Source organism: Megascapheus bottae, chromosome 7 (assembly GCF_031878675.1).
Source record: "Megascapheus bottae isolate mThoBot1 chromosome 7, mThoBot2.hap1, whole genome shotgun sequence".
Classification (NCBI taxonomy): Eukaryota; Metazoa; Chordata; class Mammalia; order Rodentia; family Geomyidae; genus Megascapheus; species Megascapheus bottae.
The window spans coordinates 36,425,513-36,443,279 of NC_143515.1; the positions used below are offsets into that span (position 1 = coordinate 36,425,513).

The 17,767-nt window shown below is 41.2% G+C and overlaps 1 protein-coding gene across 1 annotated transcript in view; it reads right to left on the reverse strand.

Annotated features, from left to right (window-relative positions):
* The window catches only part of Arhgap25 (Rho GTPase activating protein 25), a 71,815-nt gene that overhangs the window by 4,715 nt on the left and 49,333 nt on the right, over nt 1-17,767 (reverse strand). Inside the window, exons 5-9 of the mRNA XM_090336767.1 lie at nt 14,659-14,866; nt 9,907-10,039; nt 6,264-6,337; nt 4,703-4,824; nt 2,810-2,994 (exon numbers count right to left, since the gene is read on the reverse strand). Coding sequence (XP_090192893.1) covers nt 2,810-2,994; nt 4,703-4,824; nt 6,264-6,337; nt 9,907-10,039; nt 14,659-14,866 — 722 coding nt within the window. The remainder of the gene's footprint in view (nt 1-2,809; nt 2,995-4,702; nt 4,825-6,263; nt 6,338-9,906; nt 10,040-14,658; nt 14,867-17,767) is intronic.

Consider the following 17,767-nt stretch of genomic DNA (forward strand, 5'->3'; position numbering starts at 1 on the left):
AAATATGGTAAAACAATAATCTAGGGAGGTCTTTGTAACTATGAGGCACAGTCTAGGAATTATACAGAAAATTTCAATAAACTTAACTGACACTGATCTGATTTCCATGACCTACAAAATAAAAGTGAAACAAGCAAATCAATCACCTTCTGCTAAATCAGTAAAATGAAAATGACCCCAAAGCCAAATGACAAACTGACAGAAGTATTTACAGTATCTATGATAGGCAACTCTCCCTGATATATAAAGGGAAAACCCCATTACCTATTCTCCTTTTCATAAAAAGTTAATAAAAACTAGAAAGAAAAAGATTAACAACCAAAATATCAGCAAAGGACAAGATTAGACAGTTTATCAAAGGAAAAATCAAACAAGGCTTTTTTTTTAATAATAGTAGGAACTCGGACTTACTAAAACCATCTCCACCTAACAGACTAGAAAAAAAAAAACCTCAAACCCAACAACACACTCACACTCAGTTGTGATACTGGAGAGAAACATTTCACAAACTGCTTGCTTGTGGAATATAAGATAGCACAAACTCGTTAAATATTTATAAATAAAACTGCACACTCAAGTCTACTTATGTGATCCAACAATCCCATTTCTGGGACGTTATCTCAGAAATATATCTACAAAAGGAGGAATAGTCAAGGTTATTTGTTGCAGCCTTGTTGGTAGGACTGAAAATAATAATTATGGTACAGGAAAAAAATGGTACAGGAAAAGAAGGCAATAGTATATGCATACGGGTCAAGAATGAAGTTACATAAATAGCTATTTACACATTGATATGAAAAAACTCTCCAGGATAGACTGCTAAGTTTTTTTTTTAAATGCAAGATTCCAGGGCCAGAGGCAGGTAACAGATCAAGTGGTTGAGTATCCAAATATTAAGCCTAAGACTGAATTCATATGCCAGTACTTCCCTCTTCCTGCTGCAGCAAGATTCAGAGTAGAGAAGGAACGAGTAAAAGAAAGAGACCGATACATAGAAACAGGGAAGTGAGGGAACAATTGTATTTGCATAAAGAAACACCGGAAAGATATGAAACTTCTAAAGGCAGGCAATAGGGAGGGATATTGTATGTGAGGATATGAGAACAGAATTCAGTATAAGCTTTTATCTAGCTTTTGGGGGAGTTGAACTATGTGAATATATTACTTCAAAGAATAAATTGTAGCCAGACACGGTGGCTCACGCCTGTAATCCTAGCTACTCAGGAGGCTGACATCTGAGGATCAAGGTTCAAAGCCAGCCTGGGCACAAAAAGACCTGAGACTCTTAGCTCTAATTAACCTCTAGAAAATGGGAAGTGGGGCTTGGCTCAAGGGTAAGACAGTAGTCTTGAATTGATGAGCTCAGGGACAATGCCCCGGCCTTGGGATAGGGTGGTAGCCTTGAGCTGAAGAGCTCAGGGACAGGGCCCAGGCAGCGCTGAAGCTCCATGACTCATGAAAAAAAGAATAGATTGTAAAGGCAAAAGGAAAATTATGACAATAAAAATTAACTTAAAACATAAACTCTAAAAATGGGGCTCAAGTTCTTTTTCTACCTTCCAATTCATTATCTGCTTCAGCGATAACATCCCACCTCCTCCCTGCCAGTCAGAAGCACTTGGATCCTGAAGTAGGAACTAGACTTGAATGTGATCTGAAGTCAACTTCCCTGGCTTCCAATTCTCAAAGACTATAGATAAGCATATAGTTTATGGAGAAGACTTCAGGGGTAATGTTCTTAAATTTCCCAGCATATGGGCGCCCCTAAAAACAGTGCATAGGAAACATCTAGGACTTCCGAAGTATATATGAGTGTGTGTGTAATTTTATTACATAAAGTCCAGGTTTTTCTGAATTGCAGTTTAATTTTGAATGGTTAGTAAAATGTACCTACATAAGCATCAACTAAGAAAAACTACTATATCTAAAACTACTACCTTTCATTCCCCTCTTTAAGAGCACTGTTGGTAAATTATCTAGTTAACCAGCAATGTTGAATACATTTCTTGGCAACACATGATGAATTATGCCTATATACAGAGTTCACATTCTTTTCTTTAAAAAACATCCAGTGATTCCTATAAATGCATAAAAGTATTTGACCTTTGTAAATTATTGCACTCAAATTGTCGATATTTTGGAGTCTGCAGAGTTTGGGGCCATTGGGAACGTGAGTTCCAACCCCTCTGTACAAATGAGGGAGCTGACACTGCCGAGAAGGCTTATCAGAGAATGAGTAATACTACACGAACACATCACATAACTCTCAGAAAGAAATCACGTTTCAGGGTTTCAGCAGGGAACCAGTTCTCTCTGGACTTTCAACCAGTTTTCAAGAACTCTCACCAAAGCATCTGCAATGCTTTATGATGAGAGGTCTCTGTCTCTGTCTCTGTCTCTGTCTCTCTCTGTCTCTCTCTGTCTCTCTCTGTCTCTGTCTCTCTGTCTCTGTCTCTCTCTCTCTCTCTCTCTCTCTCTCTCTCTCTCTCTCTCTCTCTCTCTCTCTCTCTCTCTCTCTCTGTCTCTCTCTCTCTCCCTCTCCCTCAGTGGGTTTCAGAGAGAACCCCACTGCTCAGCATTTGAACAATTGACATACCACTAATCTTCAGATCACTTCCAACAGAGACTATATTTTGAAAGGGACAAGGCTTCCAGGGTGTGTTCAACTGACTGCATCAGCTGTGCCCACTGCCATAGTATCACCCATAACTCCCCACGTTGCCAGCCCAGAGTAGTCTGGGATGACTTGGACTAAAGGAAGAGTCTAATGGGAGCAGGAGAGCTCTGTGAGTCTTACTGTATTACTCACACTTTCTGTCCTGGAAACTGGAGAGTCTTCGGTAGCATCCCAGCCCACAGAGCTCCGAGGCACTGGAGGCTTCTTGGGGTCGTTTTTCTGGACAGGGGGTGATAATGGTGCATCCTTGGACTTGGGAAAGAGGACTTCATGGTCTCTGATCATCATGGTCATCACCCTTTGGATCTGAGGAGTTCCTGAAGGAAAGAGGCAAAAGAAAATATATCGTGCTAGACCAGAGATGGAAGGCAGATTGCTCTCCAAGGTTGAAATAAATGGGATGGCACGGAGAACCCAAAGTCTTACTGTATATAACTCGAGGTGACGTTTCTATATTTACAGCAGTGTTGAAAACCCATGTGTTTTACACAGAGAACCATCCGCTCTGACCCCCCCTCCACCCTTTCCCCCTGTCCACCCCAACAAACAACAACAAAAAGAAAAGGTTTTTCAAATCCTTAATGCTTCCGGGGCAGGGGGTTTGAGGGGGGGGGAGTTGGGAGACAGATGGAAATGGCTCATGGATTCTATCCGCTGCAGACATGGGATTTCAGCTAGCAGCTACTGGGGAGGGGTGGGGAAAACAGCATTTAACAACAACAAATCATTAAAAAAAAAAAAAGAACAAAAAAACGATTTATGAAGCAATTCTTTAGGATGTTTGTGATTTGCGACCTTGCTATATAGATGCCATGTGACCAATGATTTCCTGTGGTGGGGGCTTGTCTTTGTTTACGATTTACCAGCCTCTGGCTGAGGCATGACAGCTGGCACCCTTTCCAGCACTGGCTGGGCTCAGCACCCGTGTTCCATGTTAGAAAGGTTTTCTCTATATATAATTACATATACATGGACTATATGTAATTGGGGGGGCCCTGTTCCTTGCACATTTTACAGTTACCTCATTTTTCCCCATGTATGTATTTGAGAAAAAATGCTAATATATAGAGAAAAGAAAATGGTTCTTAAAGCTTAAATGTGTGGTTTTTTCTCCATTCCAGTGGATTCACATTGGTTTGTAGCATTTAACTAACTAGTATGTTGTATTATATATGTGTATACTGATTGAAATTTTTAACAGATTTGTACTTTTTTTAAAATGAAAGTTGCTAGTTCTGCTTGACCAAGTAGTGCAATCATTATTTTTTTAATATTGTTGCTGATTTCAGAGGGAATATTCACTAATAAATGTATGATGTATACCAAAAAAAAATAAATGGGTTGGTTCCAGATTTGACCTTAGAATTACAGCCCGCTCCCCCAGCCCCAACAGGACCCTTCCTAGGTGTTTAGTAGATTATAATGAGAAGGCTAAACGATAAGAAAAATTCAGAAGGGATGCTAATGAAAAAGTGGTTAGTATTATTTTCAGTGTATATTATACTATATAAGCTCTTGATCAGGTGAGTAGGCCATTTAACCAGGGAGAAAATGGAGACATTTTTCTCTTTGGCTGTGGACCTCAATATGCATCTGTTTTTCTTATTTTACACATGGCAAACGCATGCCCAGAATACAATCTACCTACACACAGAGTATATATCAGCACTCTATGCCAAGTTTTTTGCTAACTTGCCCAAGATTCCATCTTAAAACCTTTTTCATACTAGCTTTAGAGCAGCCTTTACGTGAGCTGAGGTCTTATGGGCTCTATCTCATTAAAGATATCTAGCGATAATAATAAAAGACTGGGAAGCACTCATTATTTTAGTGTAAGCCTACTGCGTTCTGTGACCACTAGACAAGTCCTTGACTCATCATTTTTATCTCATAAGACTAATGATCCAGAGGAGTTAATCAGCTGAAAATGCAATACAGACTAAAAACTGCAGAGTAGTGCACAAACACGAGGGGAAGTGTTGTCACGGCTCCTTTCTCTTCTTTATCCTGAAGCAACCTAATTACCTCTCATAATCACAGCAGGGTCTTCAATCTTCGACCTGATGAGGTTTACACCAATCACAGTAGCCAGGTTGTCCACACTCATCTTGTTAACAGCACAGTTCAGCTGGATTTCATGTAGAAACCTGTGGTTAGCCAAGAAATCCTTTATAGAAAACAGGAAGTTGCCAGAAGAAAGAACTTCCAGGTATAAATGGTTTCCCCTCCCACTTGGAGAAAGGAATTGGACTGCTCTGCCCAGAGGAGTTTAGATTTGATGTGCAAGATTCAAGACCAAGGATGGAAGAGAAACCTTAAAGGCTGTCAAGCTGCTGAGGGTATGGCAGTGACTGACAAGCAGTTGTCTAGATCCAGTTCAGGGAACTAAGAGGTGACTAGAAGAGCTAACATTGGTATTTGACTGCCCCTGGTTCCTGACTTTATACAATTTTATAGACTTATTGCCTTCATATGTAAGCATAGTTTTATATAGGGCTTTATAGGCATCTTGTATCTAGAGAGGAAAAATTTGTCAGTGAGAAGGTCTTAGAGATAAGGCCTCTTTGCTTGCATGCTTCAGTTAGAGCACCAAGCATCTCTAACTTTCAACAAGTGCTCAGTAACTAACAATGAAGTTTGAATATATTTCTATTCATCGGAGACATGAAACTCAAATTCACTGTTTAAGAAGCTGAAAAGACTGATAAGAGAATTTCTGGGTATTTTTAATGGAGATTGAGGCAACTAAAATCTCCAAATATGGAGAAATTGTTAGTTATCATATGCCAAAGTAATGAAAAAATTATGGAATATTATGAAGACATATATAATCATATTGTATGACACAGGGAAATGCTCACAAAATAGCAGAAGCTAAAAGGACATACACAGTCATGAATATAATGAATATATAAGGATGTCTTGCTTTTATTCCAACTCAGCAAAAATATTCTACCATATTTATATTTATGTTTGAAAAGTATCTAGAAGGACATATGTTCAAATATTTAGAGATCATTGCTGGACTAGGGTTGAAGTTGATGTTCACTTCTTGTTTATGATTCGCTGTATTTTCCTAGTTTTCAAATCGAGTAAGAGCCATTGTCTAATTTGGGAACTTGAGAACTACATCTTAGCATTCTTTTGAAAAAATGAAAGGCACAATTGAAGACAGTGTGATAGGAAATCCCAGTTTCTCAGTCCAGCAGTTCTCGGTCAAGCCATCTGCTAGTGTTTCTTCAGGGATGGCATGTGGCTGGTCCCAGAATGAATGCACTCAAAGCATTAAGTTGGTGTCCAATGACAGAGACCAGAGATATAAGGAATATGGGATGTCTTGTACATCCCATGATTCTGGTCAGCACAGAGGCAGGTCAGAAGGGAGTATTCATTCATTCTATGTGTCAACCAGGTTATTCTTGAAATTATTTTGAAGAAACAGAAAGCTCTCTCAATACTATGTAAATAGAGATGAACTTTCTGAGTCCTTGACAGAATCTGCTACGTCAGAGTGTGTCTTTCTTTTCTCTTCTATCCAGTAATGTTTCCTGGTGTGGCTAAAGCGATAGAGTTGGCATCATCTCACCTGCAGATGTAGCTCAGGAGACTGTAGTTGTCACGAGGAAGGTTGGAGAGCTGCTTAATCAACTCTTGCTGAGCCTGCGAAAATATTTTTTTTTATAAAATGTAAAGAATGCTTGCTACTCACTAGCAAAGAAAACTGGAGATAGAACTGGGGAATCTATATGACACAACACATTGGTAGTCACACTATTCCTACAGATTTGTGAGTTTAAAAATACATACATATGTTGCTGGAAATTGGTGGCTCACACCTATAATCCTAGTTACTCAGAAGTCCGAGATCTGAAGATCACAGTTCAAAGCCAGCCTGGGCAGTAAAGTTTGTGAGACTCTTATCTCCAATGAGCAAAAGAGTTCACAAACAGCACCTAGTCCCTGAGCTCAAGATCCACAACCAACAACAAAAATAAAAACACAAAAACACATATGTATACATGTAAAGAACTATAAATCGTCATAAAGCTGCAAGAAATAGCATAGAGAAGGTCATAGTTTTATATAGTATATTTTTCAGACTTGTCTAATCAAAACTACCCACCCTACTCTAAAGCTTGAACTAAAGCACAGAATCTCTCTGACAGCTCACACTCTCAAACCAGTGCTTCATAAATGCAGAAATTCAATGATCCAACGAAGAATTAAACCAGCCAATTATCTCAGAATCACTTTCAAAGATGTGAAGACAACTACATAAAGAAAATACAAACATACTTTTTAGAAAGTCATCTTGTGAATGCTTCCAGGCCCTGTGGCCTTGCTGAGTCTGCTGGGAAACAGGGATGAGCTGACCCAGTGAGAAGGGAGAGGCAAGCTCTTCAGTAGGGCTGTGAGTGTCAGGCCTGGTCACTAAAGTAATGTATGCCACAGGGAATTCTTTGTTCTGTTCATCCACGGATGCCTGTCGGCTCTGTAGTCACCATTTATAACATCGTACCCGAGAGAGTTCTACAAGCATTTCAGAGCCCAGCACTCCCTGAGCACCAACAAGCTGGCATGATGAAGGAAACATGCCCTGAAATCTCATTTGCTGACATCCCATCCCTACTCCTGTAGTGAGATTTCCCCATCCCAGAGTGCTTGTTTTGTGATGAGAAGTCTCCTCTTCTGAGACCAGAGGATTCTTTGCAAAACTTGCCACACACTCACCCCTTTCACAATCACTACTAGATTTCATCAGTGAGAAACACCTTGTTCCCTCTACCATGTGACATTGCCAAAGACATAGGAACTCTCAAGTAGGTGGAAATTTGGAGACACTGGAAGAAACAAGTCTTGCATGAAAAAGCTCAGGGAAAGAGTATTGCCAAATGGAGGGATGAGATGAGTATCAGCCTTTGCAGCTGACTTTTGGGCCTTATTTTTCTAGCATTTTATTGCTTTCACAAAAGTGAACTAATACATCTGCATCCATGAAGACTTTTCCTATCCTCTTTTTCCTCTCCCTGAAAAGTTTACAAATCCTACATAAAGTATCCTATATGAAATTATGCAACTGAATTTTTTATAACTGCAACATGTTAGATTACTATTATTGTACTATGTCTGTTCTAATTTTAAATGTAAAAGTGCATGCTTTTCCTGTGCCAGAACCTATTCAAATTATAATGTTACCCACTGTCACTCAGGATACAGATTTATTCAGCTGTGCTTCCTGATAAGAGGAAATAGGGACTATTCATTGTTTCATTTGTAAGTTTATATAGTCCATGACACAAACTATACAATGAATGATGAATTGGGGCAGAAAACAAACATGTCATTCAAGTGTGTCACCTCTCTTGGTCTCAGAACAGCTCATAGAAAAGTGGGTTAAGTCTGTGTTGTCTAATACAATAGCTATTAAAACTGAAATAAATTAAAATTAAATAAAATTAGGACTTCAGTTCTCCAGGTGCATGAGCCACATTCTGTGTTCCCAATAGCCATATATGGCTATCTACCGGAGAGTATAGATGTACATACTGGAGGGAGTTCAACTGGTCTAAGCAAATAAATTTGAGTTTCATTATGTCTAATGGAAGAATCAAAGTCAAATCCAGGTGTTAGCCATCACATGTATGACTGTATACCAGCTTGCTAAAGAGAGTTTGTAACACTACCAGTACCCAAACCTCCTCCTCCATCACCACCACCACCACCACCACCAAAACCGCACATATTTAGTGGGCAGTTATACGTCATATTGGAAAAATGTCATAAATATATTCGTTAGCCTGTGGTGTTAAAAATGTTAGTCAAAAGACAGGCATGGGGATCATCCCTGGTATCCCAGCTACTCCGGGATCTAATATCTGGGGCTCCTGGTTCAAAGCCAACAAGACAGACAAATTTGTGAGACTCTTAAAGTAGCCATCAAGAAGCTGAAAATAGAGATGTGGCTTAAATGATAGAGTGCCAGCGTTGAGTGAAAAAGCTAAGCAACAATTCCCAGGCTCTGTATAATTCCCAAGTTTCAGGACTCACACATGAGCATGTGTGTGTGTGTGTGTGTGTGTGTGTGTGTGTGTGTGTGTTAAAAACTATGAAGGTGTTCCTATTGTCAGTTGTTTGTGTTTGCACTCTCACAGACATATTACAGACAGAGATGACAGACCCATGCATGCACAGCAGTGGCTGAAAGGATTGAAGACAGTTCCCTGTCTGTTCTCTCCCTGGCACATGCTTTCCTTAAACAACCACTTGTGACATCCACGTCCATTACAAAGCTGGACCTGTTCAACCCTGCACCTACCCTCTAGCTTGGTCACCTTGGCCCTGTGTTCCTGTGGGTCTAGTCAAGGCCACAGTGCCTTTTGCATTATTTTACTTTATTTTAATCTTTGTGGCTCTACCACTTGAGCCAGAGCTCCTCTTCCAGCTTTTAGGGGCTGGTTAATTAGAGATAAGAATCTCACAAATGTTCCTACCCACGCTGGCTTCAAACTGCGATCCTCAGATCTCAGCCGCCTTAGCAGTTAGGATTATAGACATGAACCACTGGCACCCAGCTCTATGTACTCATTCATTTATTTATTGCTCATCACCCAGCTTGAACTCTGGGCCTGAACACTATCCCTGAGATTTTATGCTCAAGGCTAGTGCTTTTACTATTTGAGCCACAGCTTCACATCCTGACATTTGTGGTTAACTGAAAATGAGAGTCTCAAGTATTTTCTTGCCTGGGCTGTTTCAAACCGTGATCCTGAGATCTCAGCCTCATGAGTAGCCAGGATTACAGGGGTGAACCAGTTCCAACTCTAGTATTTTTAAAGTAGCCCTGTGATAAGTGATTAGGATCCATTCCATTCCTTCCCTTTTTTCTGTTATTCAATTTATTTTTAAATAGTTACACAAAGGAGTTTCGCTTCAACATGTCCATTTATGAGAACAATGCACCTTGATCAGCATCACCTCCCCTCAATCTCCTTTCCATCTATCCTAACCCCACCCTTCCTTTCAAGGGCTCATTTCTTTTGCAGGCAGTGGTTTTCTGGTCACCACCATTAGCACCACCTCCCATCTTTTGCTGGTGAGCAAATCCCAGTTGGATAAAGAATCTCCCCAAAGGGCACAGAGGTCTCTGGTCCATGGTACCCCACCATAATAGCATTCTGAAACCAGCTACTTTCTTCTAAAGCAGAAGAACTAAGTAAGCAGACACAAACCTTTGCTTCGTCTGCATTCATGAGCTGCCCACAGAGCAGGAACCCCTCGTACTGGCTCCAAGGAACCACTGGCTCTGGGAGGTCTCGGAGGTAGAGCTTGAACAGAGAGGCCACAGTGTGCACATCTGTATCTCTGGAAGAAAACAAGCAACTTGAATTAAAAGGGAAATTCCAGAACTCTCTTCCCTTCCACCCCATATATCATCCACTCTGCAGAACCTTAGGCTCCAGAGGAGAGCTTTGGTTAGTGCTAGCAAAGCCAAGCACTTTTGCTAATTTGAGTCCAACAATTATCTCTTCCAACCAATTATCTCAAAGGCACATTCACATAAAACCTCCTTTGACTACTTTGGTCTTCATTGCTTTCTACTTTCTTTAAGTCACTCAGTGTCTCGCAGCACTGTCTAATTAGTGTCTAATGTTTTGTGTTAACTTCTTTATATCCTTAGTCCATCTCTATCTTTAATCTCCCATCGTGTTTACAATGAATGAGATCCATCATTCAATCAGTATGCACTGTAGTTGATATTGCTACATTTTTTGGTACCATTGTTTTGCTTTGGACAACACTGGGATTTCAGTAACAACCCCCAAGAGACACAGAAAACCTTTGGCCTCATCAGGCCACAAAGGGGACACAAGTGCTATCCTATCTGATCCTTACAAAACTGTGTGGTTTGTGCCATGATTGTGGAACTTTGGTAGCATATGGAATCTGTAAGTACATTGGATTAGATGCATAGAAAGGGACGCCCAAGCCGGGATTGGGGAGAGCTGTTGGTGACTCTTCAGAAAAAGTAACACCTCAGATGAGATCTGAAAAGTGGTGAGTGAGAAAGGCCTCACTCATTACAAGGCCTGAAGCAACATTCAGACAAGTGTCTGGTTAATGGAACGAGGCAAGGGTTTGTGGTACAGCTTCTCCAAATCATAGCTGGGTCTGAGAAGCCATAGCTGAGAGGTAAAACTGGACCAGCACCTGTATTTATGTAGCCTGCGCGCTGAAAATGATTCTTATATTTTAAATGGTTGGAAGAAAAATACTGAAAAGATTATTTCATAACATATGGGAGTTCTATGAAATTCAACATGATGACATTTTAGATCCCCCACAGATGCTCATTGATCTATAGAATTCAATTTGCTTTCTAACTATAAGAGCATAATGCTCATAGCTGTGGCAAAAGATGTCTAGCCTGAAAAGTAAATATTTAATATGTGGCCCATTGTCAAAAGTTTGCTGACCTCTGGCTTGCAGGGCTACTGCATTTATTTTGCAGCATTATAAGAGACTATAAATTTGAATGTGCCACATACATTCACTCACTGCTTAACAAAGAGAATGTGTTCTGAGATGGGCATTAGGTAACTGAGTCATGATGTAGACTCAGAGTGCTTCACAAACCTAGACAGCATGGCTTATTGTGCTCTTAAGCTCTATGGTCCACAGTATTGAATATTTGTTTGTCATGGTCCATTCAGCAAAAGGGAGGAGAGCTGACTGGGACAATATTCCTCTTGGAGGAGGGACCACAGGTAGGTTTGGACAGCAGAAAAAAAAAGACATTTGGAGCAAGAGAAAAAGGAACGTCAGAACTCATCTATAAAGCACTGTCTTGAGCTTCGCGTACGACATTTTGATTATATTCTTGGTAGCCAGTTGTTCTACGTTCTCCCCATCCGCTGCCCCTCCCTTGCAGCCTGTGAACTTTCTACCTCTAAAGGAAAACAGAGAGCTGGCAAAGAGCCCTGCCTACACTCCACGGTTACCATCAGGAAATCTGGGGCGTAACTGGTCCTTTAATATAGAGATTCTGAAAAGTCCTCCCCAGCTGAATTGCAGTCTAAAAGTATCTCTGAACAGAGTTAGCTGGGTGAAGTATTGTCAAAACATGATGAGAAGTTCCCAAGGAACAGACACAAAGACAACAGCTAACACTGTGCAGAAGCAACGTCTTCTGAATGTCTCCATTCTCGGGATTCTAACACACATCCAACTCATCTCCCAAATCTCCTCAACATGTGACCCCCAAAGGCACGCGAATCCCTTGATCCTTTCACTGCCCTATTCAGAAGGTCATTTGCTTTTTCCCAGGATCCTGCCCCAGCCTCTATCTGGTATCCCTGCCTCCAGTTTCCTGTTCACTGACACACTGCCTGGCCCAGCCCCCAGCACACAGAAAACACCAGCAGAATGAACAAAGAAAACAAAGAATTTGAGATGAGGAAAAGAACATACAAAAACTGGATTCATTGTAGAAAAATACCAGCATTTTTTAGAGTAAGTTTAATCAGAAGAAACTAAAGAAAATAAAGATCTGTAACACTAGAAAGATAAAGTGATTATAGCCACAGTTAAGATACTGTGTGATGATATAGATGGGTCAAGGTTATAATAAAAGGGCATACACAGGCATACACACGGCACATATGCATAAACAGACACACTCACACACAAACACGCACACACCCTCCAGAAAACCCAATCCATATTGTCAGCCTGATGTTAAGTCACTGATGACCTAGCTAACTTCTCATTCTTGTTATTGGATCTCAGTGTAAATGACCCTTCTTCCACTCTAAATACCAAACCATGTCAAGAATTTCCTGTTCTAAGTTTTCATAGTTTTCTTAGCACAACTTCTACAGTTGTTTCTAGAATTTTTTATGTCGTATCTGTATCTTATCAAGTGAGGGATGACTCAGATGTCATCTCATAGTCTGTCTATGCTTCCAGCATCCTTTTTTTTTCTGAATTGGCTGTCCTCAAACCTAGAAGAAAAACCTTAAATGATTTTGTATAATTAAGCACTAGGAGACATGTGGCTTCTGAATGCAACAACACATTCACCAGAGATTATCCTAGGCTTCTCAGATGACGCTGATGGCCCTGGCCTTGGAATGGAGAGGTGGTAATGTAGAATATCCATGTGCCTGTTTCTCACAGAAGTACAGGTATGGGGAATGCATCAGCTTTGTGGCTAAGCATTATCTAGACCAACAGAGAACTGATAAGGAAAATGCCAACTTTACATTTCTATGCCCAATAAAACTATCCAAAGCTATGTTAGAATGTCCAAAACAAGAGTGCCCAAATTTCTTCCTATCTCCCTTTGCCACTCAACGATTGCTAAAATATAATTTTTTTACCAAATAACACGTTATTTTATTTACATAACATATTTCCTATTAAATACACATTAACACTATGAATATTGGTTATATACTATAAATTTAATTAGTTAGAATCAACATGAAGAGGGCAACCAAGTATTATTACTATACCAAGAATGTAAAATGTAATTTTTGAGAGGTTAAAAAATATTTATGGGGCTGGGAATGTAGCTTTGAGGTGGAGAGTTTGCCTAGCAGGTATGCAACCCTAGGTTTAATTCCTCAGTAGCACATAAACAGAAAAAGCTGGAATTGTGCTGTGGCTCAAGTGGTAGAGCCCTGGTCTTGACCTAAAAAGTTCAGTGCCAGGACCAGTGCTGAGACCTAGAGTTCAAGCTCCAGGTGTAGATAGATAGATAGATAGATAGATAGATAGATAGATAGATAGATAGATAGATAGATTGTGTGTGTGTGTGTGTGTGTGTGTGTATGTAGTAAATGTTTCTAGAGCCAACAGCCAAACAAAAAGTCAATGAAACTGGTAAATTAATTCTGAGAGTTAGATGGGTCTCTGAGAGTCAGTCTAGCTTGCGGGTAGCAGAGAGGGAGGCCAATCATTTGGTCATGTTCACCTGAATGGTGTGTGATGTGTAGGGATGTGGTGAGGAGCTCGTCAGGAGAAAGGGGAAAAGAAGGAGGCTTGTAGAGTCATGGGGAGGAAGATGAGATTGACTCTTTACTTAGAGCCCAGGAGCAGGCTACCAACTGAGACTGCAGCAGTGAGCACAGAGAGAATCAGATGGACCTTAGAAATGTTACAAAGGAATTGAGCCATGCTGGAGATTGGGGTGGGAGTAGGGTGTGGGGAAGAGAAACACTGAAAATGTCTACACAGGCCCAATATTCAGGCCTCTGCCCTAAATAAGCTCCAAGGAATTCCAGTATTTGAAAAGAAATGGAGTTTAGGCTTATCATATTAAATCTTGCCTTGTGGGCTGGTAATTTGGAAAGAATAACGGATCTAATGCCAGTAGGACAAGTATCTGCAGGCAACCTCAAGATGGGCATTGTGCAATAGGCCTAGTGGTGGAGGGGGTAGAGCAGAGCAGAACACAGTAGGAAAGTCCTGCCAAGTGGCAGAAGAAGTAAGGAGGAGAACAGTTGAAAAGAAATGACATTACAACTGACACGTCCAGAAGAGGGTGGGCAGCTGCCACAGAGGAGACAGCTACAAGGCTGTCACGATAGTAGATGCTCCCCACAAAAGCCACAGAATGGAGGTGAGTCAAGAAGTGCTACAGTAGGGAGACTAATCTGAAATGTTGCATTCTGGTACATCAGCTGTAGAGGCTTCTCTTTTAGCCTTTTCCCAAAGGGTGGGTCTCAGATTATGTCATCCCCTACCCAGCCAGCCTCTTCTTTACATCTGAAGCATCACATGAATCTGTTCAGATCACTGTCTCCTTCCTAAGATCTCCTAACTGAGACCCAGATCCCAAATTCAAAATTGTGACACTGAAAGGGTTTTTCTGTGAGAAGCCAGAGCCCCTGAAGTGTCTGTGTGCACCTGTGGCTTACCGAGTGCGGAGAGGGAGAAAAGACAGCGTGCACATCACACCACAGGCAAGGACAGCGTACCTGTCAAACGAGGGCCGCTCCCCTGCATCAAAAGCATCCCTCAGCTGCTTCACGAGGTTATCCTGCCCTGGCAGACGGAAGATGCCCTCTTCATTCACACCGTGTTCAAGAATGAACTCTGCACACTTCTCTACCAGGATGGGCACCAGGTGGGGGCCAAACTTCTGTTCATACGCCACAGTCTCATCCAAGCGCTGACCAAATACCGCTGGAAAGAAAAGGATAAAAGACAGGCCTTGTGTATCATTCTGACTTTTCTCAGGTCAACTGATAAGTCAAAGTGTTTGGTCCATTCCTAAAGTTTTTTTTTTAATAGCACTTGCAAAGCCAAACAAAATAAGTACCAGAAAATGGGTACTTGCAAGAGAGGGGCTCAAGCCCAGGGGAAGGGGAGAAAAATAAAAGGGAAAAGGGAGGGGGAACGCATTTAAAAATTCACTGTTAACACCACAGAACAGAGAAATAAGGGAAGGAGGGCATGAAAGAGGAGGTATGACAGAGAGGAAGATGTATTTCTATCTATAAACTGCCTTGTTAGGTGGCAAAAAATATTTCAATCCATATCGTAAAAATTAAGAGAAGTGAGGGAAGGGGTGGGTTGGAAGGAGTGGGTGAGAATGTTGAAAGGGGTGATGTCGATCAAGATGCATTGTATTCATAAAGTGATTTGTGGAATGGCAACTCTTGTACGACTACAAAAGGTAATATAAATATTCACAAAAAAAGATTTGATTACAGTGATACTAGATGTAGCCTGGGAGACAAATTACTCATAATAGCTGCTGGGGTACAAATTTGGGTTAACCTCTGTCAGTCTCTTTAAACTGACCCACAAATTTCCATATTTTAAACAACAGCTTGCTGATTGCTGGTGGCTCACACCTATGATGTGTCGCCTCAGGAAGCTGAGATCTGAGGATCATGGTTCAAAGCCAATTCAGGCAGGGGATGTACAATAAATTCTTACCTCCAATGAACCAACAAGCAGCTAGATGTGGCGCTATTACTCAAGTGGTAGAGTGCTAGTCGTGAACACAAAAGCTCAAGGACCGTGCCCAGGCACCGAATGCAAGTGCTGAACTAACACAAACAAAAACCATAAAGCAAACAAGCAAATGGCAAAACAGCTGCTGTGGTTTTACTGAGTGCTCATGTGTTAAGAAGTACGCTGAGCACTTTGCACATCTTTTCTTCATTTAGTCTCAGGAGAGCCCCATGAGGTGGCAGTACTGTCACACCCACTTCAATGCCATTGACTCAGCCTTAGGAACTCTGTGACTTGCCAGGTCAGAAAGCACAGGGCACAACCATCAGAAATCAAGTTCAGACAGCCTAACCCATGAGAACATGGCCTAACCCACCGCAGCCAACAGGCCATTCTGACTTCTGCTGGCAGCCCAGAGTTCTGAAGCCTAATCGCCTAGGATAGGATTGTCTCTTCCTCTATGAAAACCCTGTGGCTTTTCAACTGCGTTAGGTTGTTCACTGTAGTCCACAGTAAGCATGTTCATTTGCAGAGCAGAAATCCTGGCATGTGTGCAGTACAAATACATAATGTCTAATTAATGGCTTGATTAATTATTAATGTTTGGATAAGCACATAGATATTTCATTCTTTTGAACTATTTCCTTAAGGCAAATTCCCACAAGTAGAATTATAGAGTCAAGGGGTTTGAACATTTTTATAAACTTGGTGGTATGCAAATTGCTTAACAAAAACATCTCTCTTCCAAATTGCACAGCCTCCAGCAAAGCAAGTATGGACTAGCACCACCTCAGCCCAGTCAGTGCTTGGCTTTGTAATCAGCCTATCTCTACACGTAATGAGATTCATTTCTAAATGAGAAGAGTTACAGCCTACCTATTCTCCACGAGACCCCAAGGCCCTCTGTGTGTCCTGTAGGTTTGTAAGAGTAGCCATGGCCTCAGTTTGGTCCTGTCTGATCTTCTCTCTGTCATCACTGGGGCTTTGCCATACCCAACACTGTCCCAGAATATTGATTTGCAAAATGCCTTGGTTCTTCCCATGGCTCTTCCTCTCTTTCTCACCCTTCTCCCTTCTCTCTCTCTGGCTGTCCACCTCTATACACAGCCCAACTAATAGGGGTTCCAGCCGAAAACTGCTGTCTCAGATTCTTAGACCCTCTGTTCTCCTGGTCTCCTCTTCCTCCTATAATGGCCACAATATTTTTTTTATCATTTCAACCCTCCTTCCTCAACTACTTAACTTTTAATTCACCAATAGTCTACTTCAGCACCATTTCTGAGCACTGAATAAGTTTCTACTTCAGCAACAGCATTTATCAATTTGCCTCTCAAAGCCTGGAGCTCCATCATCATCATGAGGTGAGAGTATCAGATTTAATCCCAACTCATCTGCCTGGCTATTATCTGATTTGGGACTTTAAAGATTGGTACTCCTGTGGTTATCCCAGCACCTACCTACCTTTTCAGTGTGACTACTTGCTGTACCCCCAAAAAATTGTACCCCAATGCTCCTCAAACCCAATGCTCTTTAATATCTGTACCTTTAACTAGCTCTTTCTAATCTGCTCTGTCTTCCCTATCTTCTGGAATTCTATTTGTCTCTCTGGCTCTTTTATAGCATCATCTTTGCCAGTCTCTTCCTTATCCACAGATGCACAAAGTATAGCCTTTCCATATACTTCCATCATCTGTTTGATATTCTGCATTCATGATTTTATGTGTCTGTATCTTTTGTATAAACATAAAGCCCCCAATTAAGGGACACAGGGGAGGTATCTTCTCATTCCTGATGTTTAGCATAATGCTCGGCACAAAGCAAACATTACTGAATTATTTACTCAATGAATTTGTCTTCCTGCAAGCATTTTCCACAGCTAATAGTTGTTTAGTACTTTCACTGAAATACTAGTAGTAACTGTAACATCTCCTCAGAAAATGGATCTAGCAGGCTGGGAGTGATTGCCTAGTGGTAGAGTGCTTGCCTAGCATGCACAAAAGCCCTGGGTAAGATTTCTTGGTACCATATACGTAGAAAAAGCCACAAGTGGTGCTGAGGCTCAAGTGGTAGAAAGCTAGCCTTGAGAAAGCCCAATGCCAGTGTTCAGGCCTGAGCCTCAGAACT